The sequence below is a fragment of the Sphaeramia orbicularis genome, chromosome 5, assembly GCF_902148855.1.
Source record: "Sphaeramia orbicularis chromosome 5, fSphaOr1.1, whole genome shotgun sequence".
Taxonomy (NCBI): Eukaryota; Metazoa; Chordata; class Actinopteri; order Kurtiformes; family Apogonidae; genus Sphaeramia; species Sphaeramia orbicularis.
Window position 1 is genome coordinate 12,292,970 of NC_043961.1, and position 14,978 is coordinate 12,307,947.

General features: G+C 36.8%; 1 protein-coding gene across 1 annotated transcript in view; it reads left to right on the forward strand.

Moving 5' to 3' along the window:
- Window positions 1-14,734, forward strand: part of LOC115418965 (uncharacterized) — a 34,581-nt gene extending 19,847 nt beyond the window's left edge. The window contains exons 8-11 of the mRNA XM_030133528.1: window positions 128-336; window positions 1,408-1,480; window positions 8,452-8,569; window positions 12,746-14,734. Of these exons, the coding sequence (XP_029989388.1) occupies window positions 128-336; window positions 1,408-1,480; window positions 8,452-8,569; window positions 12,746-12,941 (596 nt within the window). The 3' untranslated portion in view covers window positions 12,942-14,734. The remainder of the gene's footprint in view (window positions 1-127; window positions 337-1,407; window positions 1,481-8,451; window positions 8,570-12,745) is intronic.
- Window positions 14,735-14,978: the final 244 nt, after the last annotated feature.

Here is a 14,978-nt window from a genome sequence, read left to right on the forward strand (position 1 = left end):
TTGTTCTCTATAGCCTTTCAGTGTGATTTGTACCTTCTTTTTCCACATCAGTTGCTTAACAAAAGCTCCAGCCTCTATAAATAACTGCCATAAAAGTTACTTTTTCTTCTTTTTTTTTTTCATTCAGGGATCAATTCGATCTCAATCTCCGCTGACATCAGCAAATCAGACGATGTCCAGAGGATGATTGACAGCATTGTGTCCAAATGGGGAGCGGTCCACATCGCCTGCAACAACGCTGGCATTAACATGAACTCAGCCAGTGAAGACACCAGTTTAGAGGAGTGGGACCGAACTTTTAATGTCAACCTGAGGGGGACGTTCATGTGCTGCCAGGTGTGTATCCACTGTCGGCATTTTCATATGTACATTATAGATCTGGAAGCAAGGTTTTTTGTTCATCATGTACAGTTTCATATAAGCACAAAACAAAAATTAATAACAAAACAATAAGACAACCTCTGTATTAACTGTAGTTTTGTGTGTTCAGTTATAATTCCTGCACTGGTCGATACTGGTGTGAAATTAGGTGTAAAGACAAATTCTGTCAGTTATTTATTTCCCTGAAAAGATATTTATTTCATGGTGGATCTTCAGGTTTTTAATTAAAAATGGAATTTAGAAGAAAAACTATGTGGTAATTTAATAAACGTAGGTACTCAATTGAATATATCTTTTATTTGCACAAAACATAAAGTGAAGGACAAACATCATTTTCAATTTGTTTTGCACATGTGAACGCAGGTTACATTACACACTGACTGCAAATTATTTTAATAGATTTAGCTCAAACAAATTTGCTCCTGTTTGATGAAAAGCTGATGAAAACCATAGGTCGTTTCTATCGAGGGCTTTTAATGCTTCATCAATTGGCAGAAAACAGCAAAACATGTTAATCTTTCACTTTAGTAAGGAAAAAAAACTGAACATATATGCTTTCACAGCAGAGAAAAACTGCATAGCTCGGAATTAAATGAAAACAAATGAATTAAAAATGTACAATTTCTTCACCAGTTACAAATATTTCTGTACTTCCAGTTTACCAGGGAAAATATGCTGAAAGAACCAAATTGTTTCTTCATCATGTATTCCTTTAGTAGTCTATTTCTGAAAAAAAAAAAAGAAAGGAAAAAGAGAAAAAACTAGTTAGAACCTGACCTAATTACTGATGCTCTTACCAGCTTTGGTTTCTGTTTCTATATTTAGGTCCAAATTATCTCATCACAGTCGGACGGTTATAACTTAACATCCCACCCCGGGTTTTGGGATCCACTGGATGTTTTTGTTGAGCCACTATTTCTGTCTGAAGGATAAACCGGATGTGTTGTGTTGGGGTTTTGAGGTAGCGTATCAGCGTCATAATGAGGTGTTTTAATGTGTCTCTCTCCCCCCGAATCCTCGCCTTAGGCTGCAGGTCGAGTGATGTTGAAGCAAGGATACGGCAAGATTATCAACACAGCCTCCATGGCCAGTCTAATAGGTGAGTGATGCTTCTATTCCCCCCACCCTCTCTCTTGAGCCCCTCCACGTCTGCGCTTAATCCCCTCGTTTGGCGTGGAGAGAAGGGCCGAGACGAGGAGATCTGGGAGGAGGAGGGGAGGGGATTGAAGGCAGTGTCGTACTGTATAGATATGTGAAGAATCGACTTTATCGTCAGTCAGAAAGTTACATGAGTTAAGATTTTAAAGGTGAAATAGGAGCAAAAATGTGCTTTAAAGCCTCTGGAAACCGAACACACCAAAGTTTCAGACTATGTAATTTAAGGTTTTATCTACTTAAAGGTGAATCTGAAAAAGTTTAACCCACAATGCAACCTTTACTTTAACTTTCTGGTCCTGGGTTTGTATTAGGTTGTACATTTATTACACTTTTATCTACAAAAATAAATATATCCCAGGCTGTTTTCCCACTCCAGTTAACTAGCTACAATTAGCTACTACTAGTTAACCCTTTAAGCGCCAAAGATGCAATATTGTGACAAGCAACGTAGCTGAATGAAACACAGCTTTTTGAAATCTTTATCAAAATAGAAAAAAACTAAAAAAAAAAAAACTCTGGTACTTAAAGGATTAACAAGTTATCAACCAACTTTCTGTTTTGTCAATAGCTTTGTCACTTATTAAATATTCCATTTTTCGCTACTTTTGGTATTTTGTTGAAGTCTGCAGATATGTAGTGAACATTATTGTTGACTCAAAATCAAAAGTACTGACCATTACATTTATGCTACTCTTTGATAACAGTCCCACAATGCAATGGGCTGCATTTTACAGATATTAAAATTGCAATTATTGTGCAAAATATTATGCATGATGGAAATTGCAAAGTGTCTAAAACCTCCATTGGCTGCTCACTAATGAGTGTTGAATAAGAAAGTGATTTTTGGACACAACTACAGTCTGTATGTAAAGATGGATTTTGTAGTATTCCTCATAGTGAAGCCAAAGCATCTTTATCTCCCCCTAGTGGCCGGTTGCAGAATAGGTCTTCAGTCTCACCCCCTCTATGTTATCCAGTGGACTTAAACTGAACTAAAATCTAAAAAACAAACTAAAGGTGAAACCAAAAAACTAAAGAATTTAAGCAAAAAAAAAAACCCAAATAAATAAAAAAAATAGCTAAACTAAATCTAGCAAACCATAAAATAAAAGACAAACCGAAAAATGAAACAAAAGTGAAACCAAACCTAAACAAACTGAAGAAAACAAAACAAAACTTAAACTAAATCTGAATATACTAAAAAAAAAAAGTCAAAACCAAATTAAAATACACATACTTAATAATTTTTTCCCGAATGTCATTTTTTTTATGCTGATCACTTTATTTTTAATCATTTAGTTGATTTATTTTTATTTCATCTGCTTTTACATTATGAATGAAAAGGAGCAGAAAGGACAACAATTGTATATTTTTCCCCTCTTTAACAAAATACTTGTGCATTTACTGTAATAACTTCAAACAGAATTCATAATTAATCTGATATAATAAAAACAGATGATTGTTGGATTGTCACTAAACCTGAGTTCATCAAACCCAACTATAAACCAATCCTGTGGATGTTGCGTTTACTGTTTTTACTGCAGTCGGAGTAAACAGCATCACAGTGTCCATCTTTATGTATAGTCTATGGTTACAACATAAACACTGTGAAACAGTTAGTTCCTCTCCAAATTTTTGGCTTTGTACACAATAATTCTGCTCTTTCTCCTTATCTAACCTCTTTCTTTTTCACATATAATGCTCCTAAAACCAATGTAAGCTGCTATTAAAATTATATGCTACATGTAACTGACTTATTAGCATAGTAGTCAAGGTTGTATTACTGGATTTTACCAACATGTGATGGTTTCGCTGTTTATTTTCGCTCTTATGTTTATGGATGCTTAACCACACTCTCAACACTGATACCATATCCATTTTTTTACTGCTTTAAGCTAAATTTCCAGCAGCTTTAAGTGCATGTTTTGCAGAGAAAACTTGGGTGAACCTGCACATTGAAAACGGATTAGCCAGCTTTTCTCCTCAGCAACTTTTACCCCAGTTAAACTGTTGTATAAAGATGCATCCACCCCTGCATACAGCATAGCAGGAAATACAAAGTGTTGTGATTGCGTCTCAGCGAGGCAGTTTTGCATCATAATAAACATCCCCTCTCTGCGGAGCTGTCTGGAGGATGTGAAAGGCAACCTGAGGTCCAACATGGGAAGGGAGGGTTCCTGTGCAACGGCAAAACCCCAACCTGTGCCAGCAGCCTTGTTTGAACAGCGGAAGACACTTTTAGAGTTTAGCGAGAGCCTAGTAAAAGCCTTGTAATTCGCAGCCGGGTGTAATGTTCCTCCTCCAACAGGTTCCTCCAGAGAAACAGCAACACTTCATCAGCAGTATAGTCAAATCGCCAGTAAACCGCTGTGCCATATGGGCCCCAGTCCCGACTGCAGGGGCAATCTGTAAAACAGGAGCATGCTGGTAAATAGAGGCCAGCATAAAAAAATGATCAATTACTCACATTACATACAGTCCTTCAGGAATTTACTTTATTGGTCTGGACATCTGTTATAATATTGTCATAATGTGTAATCAGATGGGACCTGTTCTAGCCAAGTGGAAGCCCAAAAAGCAGCCGTAAATGCCCAATTAAAATGCACAATGACAGCTTTTTGTCCATCTGCTAGAATGGAATGTGTGTGTCCACTTAAGCCACACACACACACACACACACACACACACACTTCGACCGTCAACCACAGTTTTTTTTTTTTTTTCCTGAATGATGGCCAGCAGCTCAAAGGCAACATCCACGCTTGATTTGTTCACACTTTGAGTTTTTTGGCTGTGTGATGACCTTACAGAGGGATTTGTGACTGTTCCACTTATACCTGCAGATCTCAGTTGTGTATTACGCTTAAAGAAATAGCGGCAGTGGCACCATTCTGGAGGGGGGAAAAAAAAAAAGTGCATCATTTGAACCTCTTATCTGCACAGAAGAATTCACAATGTACAAGGCGTTCCCGATAAAGAGCATGTTTTCTCCCACTTGAAATGGGCAATAAGTAGCAGGGTGAATGTTAAAGAGGGCTTTGGAGAATGCTCTCCTTCTACCTCCTTTTCCCTTCTCTGGGGATTACTGCTCTTTAAGACGGCGAAAACATCAATGCAGGTTTATTTAAAGGATGAAGGCATTTTCTGAATGGTATTTTGAGGCCGTATCATCAGGTCTTGAGCGAGGATTAGTGCTGTTAGGCATTTTGAGCTGTGTTTCCTGTCCTGATAAGTCGGATTTCACCTTCAATCTGCATGTAAGCCCTGGGCTCTGCTCCTCCTCGCCTGCTCCTCTGAGGTCCTAGCCTTCCCTTATCCGGCCCGGCCCAGTCCGGCCTTACCGTCTTCCGCTATCTCCACCAACTCGCCATCCTTCCCCACCTTTTACATCTCATTTCTAACTTCCGCCTCTCGCCTCCTTTTTATCTGAGCGCTGTATGCGGGATGCTGCAGCTCCTCTCCACAGGACCGGTCCCTGCCTCTCTGCAGCTGGCCGGTATTCATCATCCCAGACTCACACTGAAGCCATTTGGCAGTCAGATTGGCGGGTGATGAGGTTAACTACTAAAGTTGTATGTAACTTGGAGCCTTCCTTCTGATGATTAATCAACCAGCGGAAAATGAGCCCCTGTCCCGGCATCCCATGCAGTGTGCAGCATCTGTGATGGTCAAGGCAAACAAATGGCTCCCTGCCTTTGTTGCTGAGGACAGAGCATAACTGGACATTATAAGCAATTAATTTTACATGGCTTCATCCGCAGAGTCCCCCCGCAGCTAATGGAAGAGCTTTTATGTAGTATCCACAAGAGCATTATATACAATGTATACGTTTTACCCTTTTCAGAAAGACAAACTAGTGTTGACTTTCCTTTAAAACACTCTAAAAATGAATCTTTAATGAAAACTGTGAATTATAGAAAGGCTTTATTAATGATACATGGTTAAAAATGTCATCTGGGAGCTCTTTACAGTACAGGTAATAAGAGAGTAGGGTAATAATGGGATAATAAAGCAGTAGTTATTAAGAAATATAAGTAGAACACACTGTATTTCACGCAGTAAGGTAGAAATTACCAGCTTTCATATTCAGTTTTATGCTGGGAGTGTTAATAACATCATGAAAAAAAATCAACCAATACTGTCTCATTCTAATCAGAATATTAATAAAAATAGTGGATATTTCACATAGTATCAGCAGAACTTGTCTCTGATCGTGGCTGATGACTCATGTTAATATTATCAACTGGAATCACTGACTTTTAGGGAAAACATGAGCTCTTTTTACAGATAGTTTGACAACACTGGACTTTAATTGAAACCAGAATTTGTTGAGCACCTCAGGATTTTCAGTTATGTGAACATGTGCATTATCCAATCTCACTCCAAGGCCTTTTCTTGTGGATTCATAATCTGAGGATAATATGAGCTAAATTGGTGATTTTTTTTTTTTTTTTTTTTTTTGGTATAGATGCAAACATCAGGCCCATTAAAACTAAAGTGATCTGATATTTTTAAGAAGATCGGATTGGATTTAGTCACGAGATCAGGTCGATCCAAGGGGGTAGGGAGGGGAGTATCGGCAAAATGAATCCCAAAAAAAATCGGATTGATTGGAAGCAAAACAATCCAAAATCAGGACAACACTAAAGCTAAGTATCCAGCTAGAGTCCATCATCTTAGCTCTAAATTATTCCAAATTTTCTATCTATATACTCTATTGCTTATTCTTTTTGTTCATTTTTCTGCTGTAGAATCAACATTAGTCACCATCATGTTTGGGTTGAAGCCTCTTGGTACCTGGTTTATGTCTTAGATGCCCCCCCCCCCCAAAAAAAAAAAAAAAAAAAAAAAAAAACAAAAAACAAAATCAAGGTTTTAGCGACATCTGTTCATCTGCTTTGATAATGTTCTGACCATACTTTAATCTTTGTCCAGAAAATGTTTCACCACTCGCACAAATTCTCAAACTGCACCCATTTTATTTTCCTTTCGGGTGTTGAGTGCATCTAAATTTTAATCACTTTGAGTTTATCGAAGTAAAATACTAGCATGATATAGTGCTACTGACTCAAAATATTGCTATGTTGAGAAAATCTGGTATTTTTTTGTTCTTGTAATTATGGTCCCATGTGGTCAGTTTCAAGGGTGTTTATTCATATATTTTTTTTATTTGGGGTTAGATGTAGAGTTTAACGGCAATAACGGCATTTTTCCTTTTTCAGCTTCAAACTAACATGATATTGACCTAAAATTGGATCTCTCGTTATCACCACGTTAATAGTTCGATGTGAGATTTTTGAGGGCTCATGTTGTCACAGGTCTTTGTTCATTTTAGCTAATGCCATTTCTTAGTTAAACACAGTCTCACTTGTGTATATACGTAATGGCCAGAGGCTGATTCTAAGCAATTTGAATCAATTTTTTATATTTATATTTGTATTTGTTTGAATTGCAGTGTGTTATTTTGTTACCTGGCTATGTACTACGGATGCAAAACTGCATTTTAGCTATAATCTGACATATTTACATCTGACGTTGTTTCAATACAGATGTTTGTTAATGTACACTGTCCCTACTAAATAAATAAATAAATGTTTCCGCAGAAATCCCCACACTCCCAAATTCTTCAGTTTCTCTCAAGTGGCAACTATTTGCAATGTAGCGACTGTTAGCTTAGAAATTTAGCTAATGTCAATTTAGCTTATGTCAACAAGCTTTGCGTTAGCACACTAATATGCCTAGATCTTGAGCAATATTATACCTTTTCTATAAACATTTTACATTTTTAGGTCAAATATAGCACTGTAATTGTGAATTGTAAAAATAATGATGGGGCGATGCAGTGGTGTAATGGTTAGCACTTCTATCTTTTAAATCACTTCTTAAAACACACTTTTATAGACTTGCTTTTATATGATGTTTGTCCCTTTTAATTTTAATTTAAAATTTTTTAAATTTGAATCTTATCCTGTTTGATTGTTGGTTTATATTCTCATACATGATGATGTTTTATCTCACGCCTTTATTTTTGCATTGATTTAACAGCATCATGTTACGTTATCCTTGCCCTCTTTATTCCGATTCATTTAATTTATTCGAAGTGTCATGTTTCTGCATCGTGGTACACATTTCTCCTATTGTGTTGCTTCTGTTTTAGTGTTTTTACTTACATCTTGTATCCTGCTGTTGTGCCCTTTACTTGTTTGTCAAAAGCACTTTGTAAACTTTGTTTTAAAAGGTGCTATATAAATAAAGCTATTATTATGATTATTATTATTATTATTATTATCATCATTATTATTATTATTATTATTATTATTATTATTATTATTATTATTATTATTATTATTATCTCACAGCAAAAAAGGTCTGGATGCTAATGCTAATTGCTAATGTTAATGCTAGATATTTGTGTATGTATTATCAGTAACATAAACATAAACATTTTAACAAACATTTTGGCATTAGCAGGTTGCTTTATTATTACCAGCCTATATATTTTTTTCATTTTAGTGATTTATTTCGAACATGCAATGAAATTTAACATATACGCAAACAAGCAAAACATGCATAATAATGCAAATATCAACAATCATAACAATCTTAGACAGAAGAACAGCACAATAGTTCCATTTACATGCTCGAAAAGGGGTGGGAGGAAGTATTTTGCTTTGTTGCTGTTTCTAAATATGTTTCCTTGTCACTTATTTTATTTTTTGCTCCTTTTTACATAAATTTCAGTGTAACATTGCACATATACTTGAGTATTTTCTTGCCTCATCATTACCTATAAACCATTTTCTCACTGTTACCCTGTTGTTGCTGAGTTGTGACCTAAACTGCTACATGTTATGGTTATAAAACCCCGTTTCCAGTGGAAGTAAAAGCTCTTTTCTATCCTCTTCCCTTCAGTGCCTCACCCCCAGAAGCAGCTTTCATACAACACATCGAAGGCAGGAGTGGTCAAACTGACTCAGACTCTGGGCACCGAATGGATCGACCGAGGAGTGCGTGTCAACTGCATCTCGCCGTAAGTGCTGTCTATCTACCGCCGGCCTCGCTCTTTTACAGCTGTGCCAAAACACACTCGTCCACCTTTGGGTGTTGTAAAGGATTGAGCTGCAGAAAAGGAAGTGGTGATTAGTGCGCTTTCATATGAAGAGCCCCATTTGAGAATGATGCACTAATTTAAGTCCTCAAACAATGCATCAGTGCTTAATTAGATGACGTCTTGAGGGATGAATCAACCAAACACTTGCTCTAATTGTTCTATTCAATTAGGGAATCAAATTTGCAACCTCACTCCAAGTGTCGGCGCAACAATAGCGGCTTGTTTGTATCTATTTGTCTGTGCAGCTGAGCGGTGGAAAGAAAAAAGGGGGAAGACGTGAAGGGCTGAGTGTGTGTCGATGTATGTGTGTGTGTTAAGTGGAGCGTCCCTTAGCCCCAGCCATCCCTGAGCAAATCCGTCCGGTGGCGGCGGGCGAGCCAGGCCCAGTCACAGCCCCAGAACAAAGCCCCCCACACACACACATACACACACACACACACACACACTTACACACACACGCCACGCTCAGCTTTATTTATCGGCAGCTTGTTTGCTAATTTTAATTTGCAAAGAAGCAATTCTCTTTCCCCTCGCTAACTGGGTGTCTCAATGGGCCGCTGATTTCTTTGAAGTGACAGTCGGTAAATATGCATAAAAAAGGGACACAATTAGCGCTCACGAGGTTGACTGGAGCCTGATTCCATTGGCAACTTTAGCCGCAGCGGTGATAAGCTGCATTATCTAGAAAATTGGCTGAGGGAAAACAGTACCTCTGATTGCCAGGAAAGGTTCCAGATAACAGGGCAGCTGAAGAGAAATATAATTGAGGTGGAATATGTTAACCAAGGTGTCACACGCTCCTTGGAAGTGCTAATTTACCCAAATGTTGGAATTCCATATCAAGGCGCCGGTATACAGTGAACAATGATTCAGGCCTCGCAGCTTTTAGTCACTGTCATGTCAATTGTGCAAAAAGTCAGAAGTCGTCGCACATTAGGCAAAGCCCGGTGTGTTGACATATTTATTTAAATGGAAGATCTGTGATGTGTCTACCGCACAGGGTGGAAAGAGCTGCATCTGTTGTAACTGAGGCTTGATATCCGAGCTCAAAAGGAGGAAAAACTAAAACCGGCCTCTAGTTAGATCATGAACCGGATGAACCAGAATACCGGTTTTGATAGCAGTGCTGAGGACACTGTTTGGGCTCATTGTATAGAGTATTATATATTTATTACAGATATGACTCTTATCACATGGATAACCACCTCCACTTCTGACTGGGTTTTTTTGTTATTTTTTTTTTTTATTCAAATGTTTATTCAGAACAGTCTCATACAGGACATCAATAACACAAAGTACACGGTTCTCTTTTTTTTTTTTTTTGAGAAGAAAAAAAGGGTATCAATAATGCTCACTGAAAAAAAGTAATGTAAGTAAATTAAATAAGTATGTAAAAAAAAAAAAAATTAATTATGATATTAATAAGGCTGTACACATAGCCAACCACACTTCTAGGAAATAAGACAAAAAAAAAATTATCCATAAATTCATATATATGTATGCACACAAAGTAGCATTCATAACTCCACTTCTGATTGTTAAATAAAAAACGAGATTGTAAGCTTCGCAAATAAATGAAAAAAACCCTAATGAGATCAAATGGAAAGTTTTATCGCTATCTTGCTACATGTGTATGCATTTAATGTCTTCAGTGTCATATTAGCTTATTATATGCTCTGGAGCTTGTATTTGTGCAGATTTGGTTCTGACATCACTTTCTACCTGGTAAAGGCAATGTTAACAATGCATGTTAGCTAGCTAAGAATCGCAAAATAACATATCATTAGCCTCATAGCATATTTTTGGCCAAATTCTGACACCTCCATAACTTAACTCTATGTGCACCATTACTATTACGGAAAGGACAGAGTTTATTTTAATGTGAAATGCTGCGGCAAAATGGACAGTCTATCCTTGATATGTACAGCAATTTTGTGTTTTATGCATAGTCAGAATTTAGTCTGATATGTGAGGATTTTTTGAGTTACTTATGGGATCTGACATAGGAATTTAGGATAGATGAAGGATGGAGGATGGAGTAAGGGGAGATTTTAAGTTAAACTTCATCCCGCTCTTTTTCGAATGGTTTACTTTCTTTTTTATATAATTTTTTTTGCTGTTTGATTTTATGGTAAATATTCGAAATAAATAAACAAACTCTCCTAACACTGCTGCTTCATTTTCTGTTTCATATTTTTTATTCATGTGTATATAATAGGAACAAAGGCACTTTCATATACGAGGGCACACAGATGTCAACATTAACCATGTTTGTATACACCATTAAATTTAGATTTGCATATTTTTAAGAATACATAATAATGAAACCTGACAAACAATACAATGAACACAATACTAAAATATAGCTGCTGCTTCATTTTATGCAGATATCACAGTTTGGTCAAAAATATGACATGGAAAATTATGCTATGATGCCAAAGATGTGCATTTTATTTTGGTTCTTTTTACACATGACAACTCTTGACCCCACTTAGATGCAAAAATAACCAATAGTAAAATTACATCCCTTTTTCTTTTTTTTTTTTTTTGTTAACAATTGCTGCCACCATGGCCCATGACACGTTGAACTGAGGCTGATTTATAACAACAATTACCCATAACTTTGTGATTCTATAACAATCCACCTTTGTTAAAGCATGGTCCCACTACAGGTCACTACTAAAAACATGTTAAGAGAAATAATTATAACACTTGATTTGAGGTTTATCTAACACTTCGAGAACAACCCCAATCCCAAAAATGTTGAGACACTGTGTACAATGTAAATAAAACCCAAATACAATGAATTGCAAACGTCATAACACCATATTCTATTTACAAATGTGTAGACTGAGAAATTTTACCATATAAGGGAAAAAAATGTAATTTGGAATTTGATGTCAGTAAAACATCTCTGAGGTCATGAACATTTTTGGAATTGGTTGTATTTTAGGTCAGTTGATGATGGTTAAAGAAGTATCTGTAGTTCTTGTAACAATAGCAGTGTTGAAGATGTTGGCACATCTGTTTATTTCTTTTGTGAAAATAGGAAAAATAATCTACCTTCTGCAGCTGTTTCAGCCCGATTCAGCCCAATTCTGAATCAAAACTTTGCACATTCTCAAATAAAGATGATTCTGTTTATGTACCCATCACATCAGAATCAGGAATAATCTATAAAGTTTGATATTCCCTGATACTGTCCTTACTGTCAGGTTGTTTTTATTTTTATCTATTTTATTTTACCTTTATTTAACCAGGAAGTCCCATTGAGATCAGGAATCTCTTTTGCAAGGGAGACCTGGCCAAGGTAGCAGCCATACAAAGTCCAAACAACACAAAACACATACATGATACACAATTAACAATAAAACACAATAACTATTCAACCATAATGGCATCAAGAAAAACAGTGAAACAGTGCATTCTCCATGATACTTTTAAAATCATTAACAGAAACGAATGTTGGTAGTTTTACAGTTTTTTGAAGATTATTCCACGACCACGGTGCATGGTAGGAAAAGGCTGTTTTTCCGAAGTCTGTCAGAACACGGGGAACAGTCAAAAGCAACCACTTGGAGGAACGTAGATGGAAACTGCTAGAGCTAACAGAAAGAAGATTACAGAGGTATTTTGGGAGTTTATCCAGCAGAGCTTTATAGATGAACATTGTCGCGGTCAGCGCTACATATCACCTGTTTTCTTCTACATTCCACTCATGCTCCGTCTCCGTTTCAAAGTAGTTTCAGCTCATTTCAATCAGAAGTCATAAGAGGAATATTAGAGCGCTGCATTTTAGAAGTACTTAACCAAAGGCTATGAGCAAATTATGCCAGACGTCCCCTCATACCCGTGGGCTCTGCCTGAGATGTGCCAGTCATTAAAGTGCCACCAGTCCCACAGTAAATATCATCAGAGATGCCACGCCATGCCCTTTCTTCAGCGGATAATTGGGTTTATTTTTGTCACCAAAGTGGTGGCTCTGAAGCTACGCTGTCACTCCTGGCTCTGAATCGTGATGCCTTCTGATTTCATTGTGTGTTTTTTTTTTTTCCTCCCCTCTTTCTCCCTCTCTCTCTCTGTCTTTCTTTTCAGGGGGATTGTTGACACCCCTCTCATCCACTCAGAGAGTCTGAGGCCTCTGGTGCAGCGCTGGCTGTCAGATATCCCTGCTGGTAGACTGGCTCAAGTGACAGACCTGCAAGCTGCAGTGGTCTACTTGGCATCTGACGCCTCCGACTACATGACAGGGCATAACTTAGTCATAGAGGGTGGGCAAAGTCTGTGGTAGACTCGGTAGATGAAGAGATGAAAACTTTTTTCTTTTTTCGCTCTCCTGAGATTAGTTTTGGAAACAGGTGGATCTCCTCACGACGCTTTCACACAGTGCTATTAGTTTTACTGCCACTGATATGCAATGTGTTATGATATGATAGACTTTATTTCAGACATAAGTGGGAACAAAATACAAACGCAAAGAGAAACCACAACAGGCCAACCAAAAAAGAACACAATGTACAACTACCTCATTGTGGCTCCTCAACAACACTCAGTCCAAAATGAAGTAGGAAGAAGCCAAGTTTATATCATCCTACCCCAATTTTACATAACTAATATATATAGAAAAAGAAAAAAAAAAAGAACATATCAGCACTCTGTTACTGAAAAACAGCTCAGGTTATAATATCCCATAGAAAACAGAACAGCAGAAAACTAGTAGTGTGTTAAGATTTGGGACCAATTTCACAACTAAATATTTGTACAGGACGAGAATAACCAGGAAACCACAGTGCATTCAGATAAGTAAAGTCTGTTTTTACTCAAATTTACCGACATTATTCCCTAGATCTGATGTCAAGGCTCAGTATTAACCATCTACCGCTGTTGAAAGATAGAAAAATGCTCTTCACTGTCGGCCATTGTTTTAAGATATCACTCTTCCAAAGGATCTAAGTCTGCTCTTTTGGTAAATATCCATGATATATTGAGATCCTGAATGTATCCCCTTGAGACCCAATGTTGCAGTTTCACAACTAGTTTCAAAACCTTGTTATATGGAGATTCCATAAAAAATATATTAAAAATATATCCGAAAAAAAATTTCAACATGCTGTTTTTACCCAAGACAATTATTCTATACAAAAAAAAACCCTGAACCTTCTACTTTCCTGGGTCATGAGGACCAGTCTTGGCAGTTTTTAATCCCGGGAAGAGGTAGAATTGAAAACATGGAGGAAAAAACTGTTTGGAATTTTTATTTTCCTGATTTGAGATGTGATATATTTGCACAGGATTAAGATCACATTCAAACAAGTACAAAGTCATTCTGGTCCTGTACAAATAGACTCATCTAAAGAATTCCATCCGTTGCACAAAACTGTTTTTATTGATGATCCTAAATAGCAGCTTTTGCTTTGATTTCTTCATCTTTTGCAGTTAAAAGGATAACTGAGCCTTGCTGCAGTGTTATGTCTTGTAGTCTTCTTCTATCTGTGCCACTCGAGCAGGTTGTGTTTGCTGTTATGCATGAAAGTTTTGCTGATGTGTTTAAAAAAAAAAAAGTCTGACAACCCTACTTGACAAGGTGCTCAGTCGTCAAAACCATCCACATTTTTTGCTCTTTCTCTGTTCCCTTCAGTCCTCTGTTTGCTTTGTTTATTTTGCCTTTTATAAACTTTTTTATACTTTGTTATTTCACTTTTAGTAGCAAAACAAATTCTGACTCTTAAATGTGCAGTGTATAACTCCCACCACTAGGAGGCGCTCAATCAAGACACTAATAAAAGATGTAATTGTGTAAGTTTTTTAATAATATTTACAGACGAGATGGTAAACAAAAGTTTCATTGACATTGACGTAAGTCGTGTAAATGTTTTTTTTAATTTCACTCTGAATATCAATCTTAGTCAAGGGGATATGATGATGAACGAAGAAATGAATCAAGCGTTAAAATAACAGTTTTGAGAACATTTTATATGATATAGTTATACAAGTCAAAGAATTGTACGATATAAGCTTAATTTTTAGGTGTTTAAAAGCAGAATTGTTACAAATTATGTCCTAAAGTGATCTTACATGATGGAATAAATGACATTGGTACTGAAATAATGAATAAATTAAAACACACATTTACAGGAAATCATGTTTTTTTGTTATTCTTCTTAAACCAAACTAATTTGCACTTGTTTGACTGAATATTTGACTAAAAAGTACGATGCAAATGTAGAAAAATATTTTAAAAATGTTTCAAAAAGGTGCAGAATGGAGGTTAACCTGTTCCCTCACCCCTTGAATGGATACCTCAGAGTCGTATTCTCTCTGTTCTCTC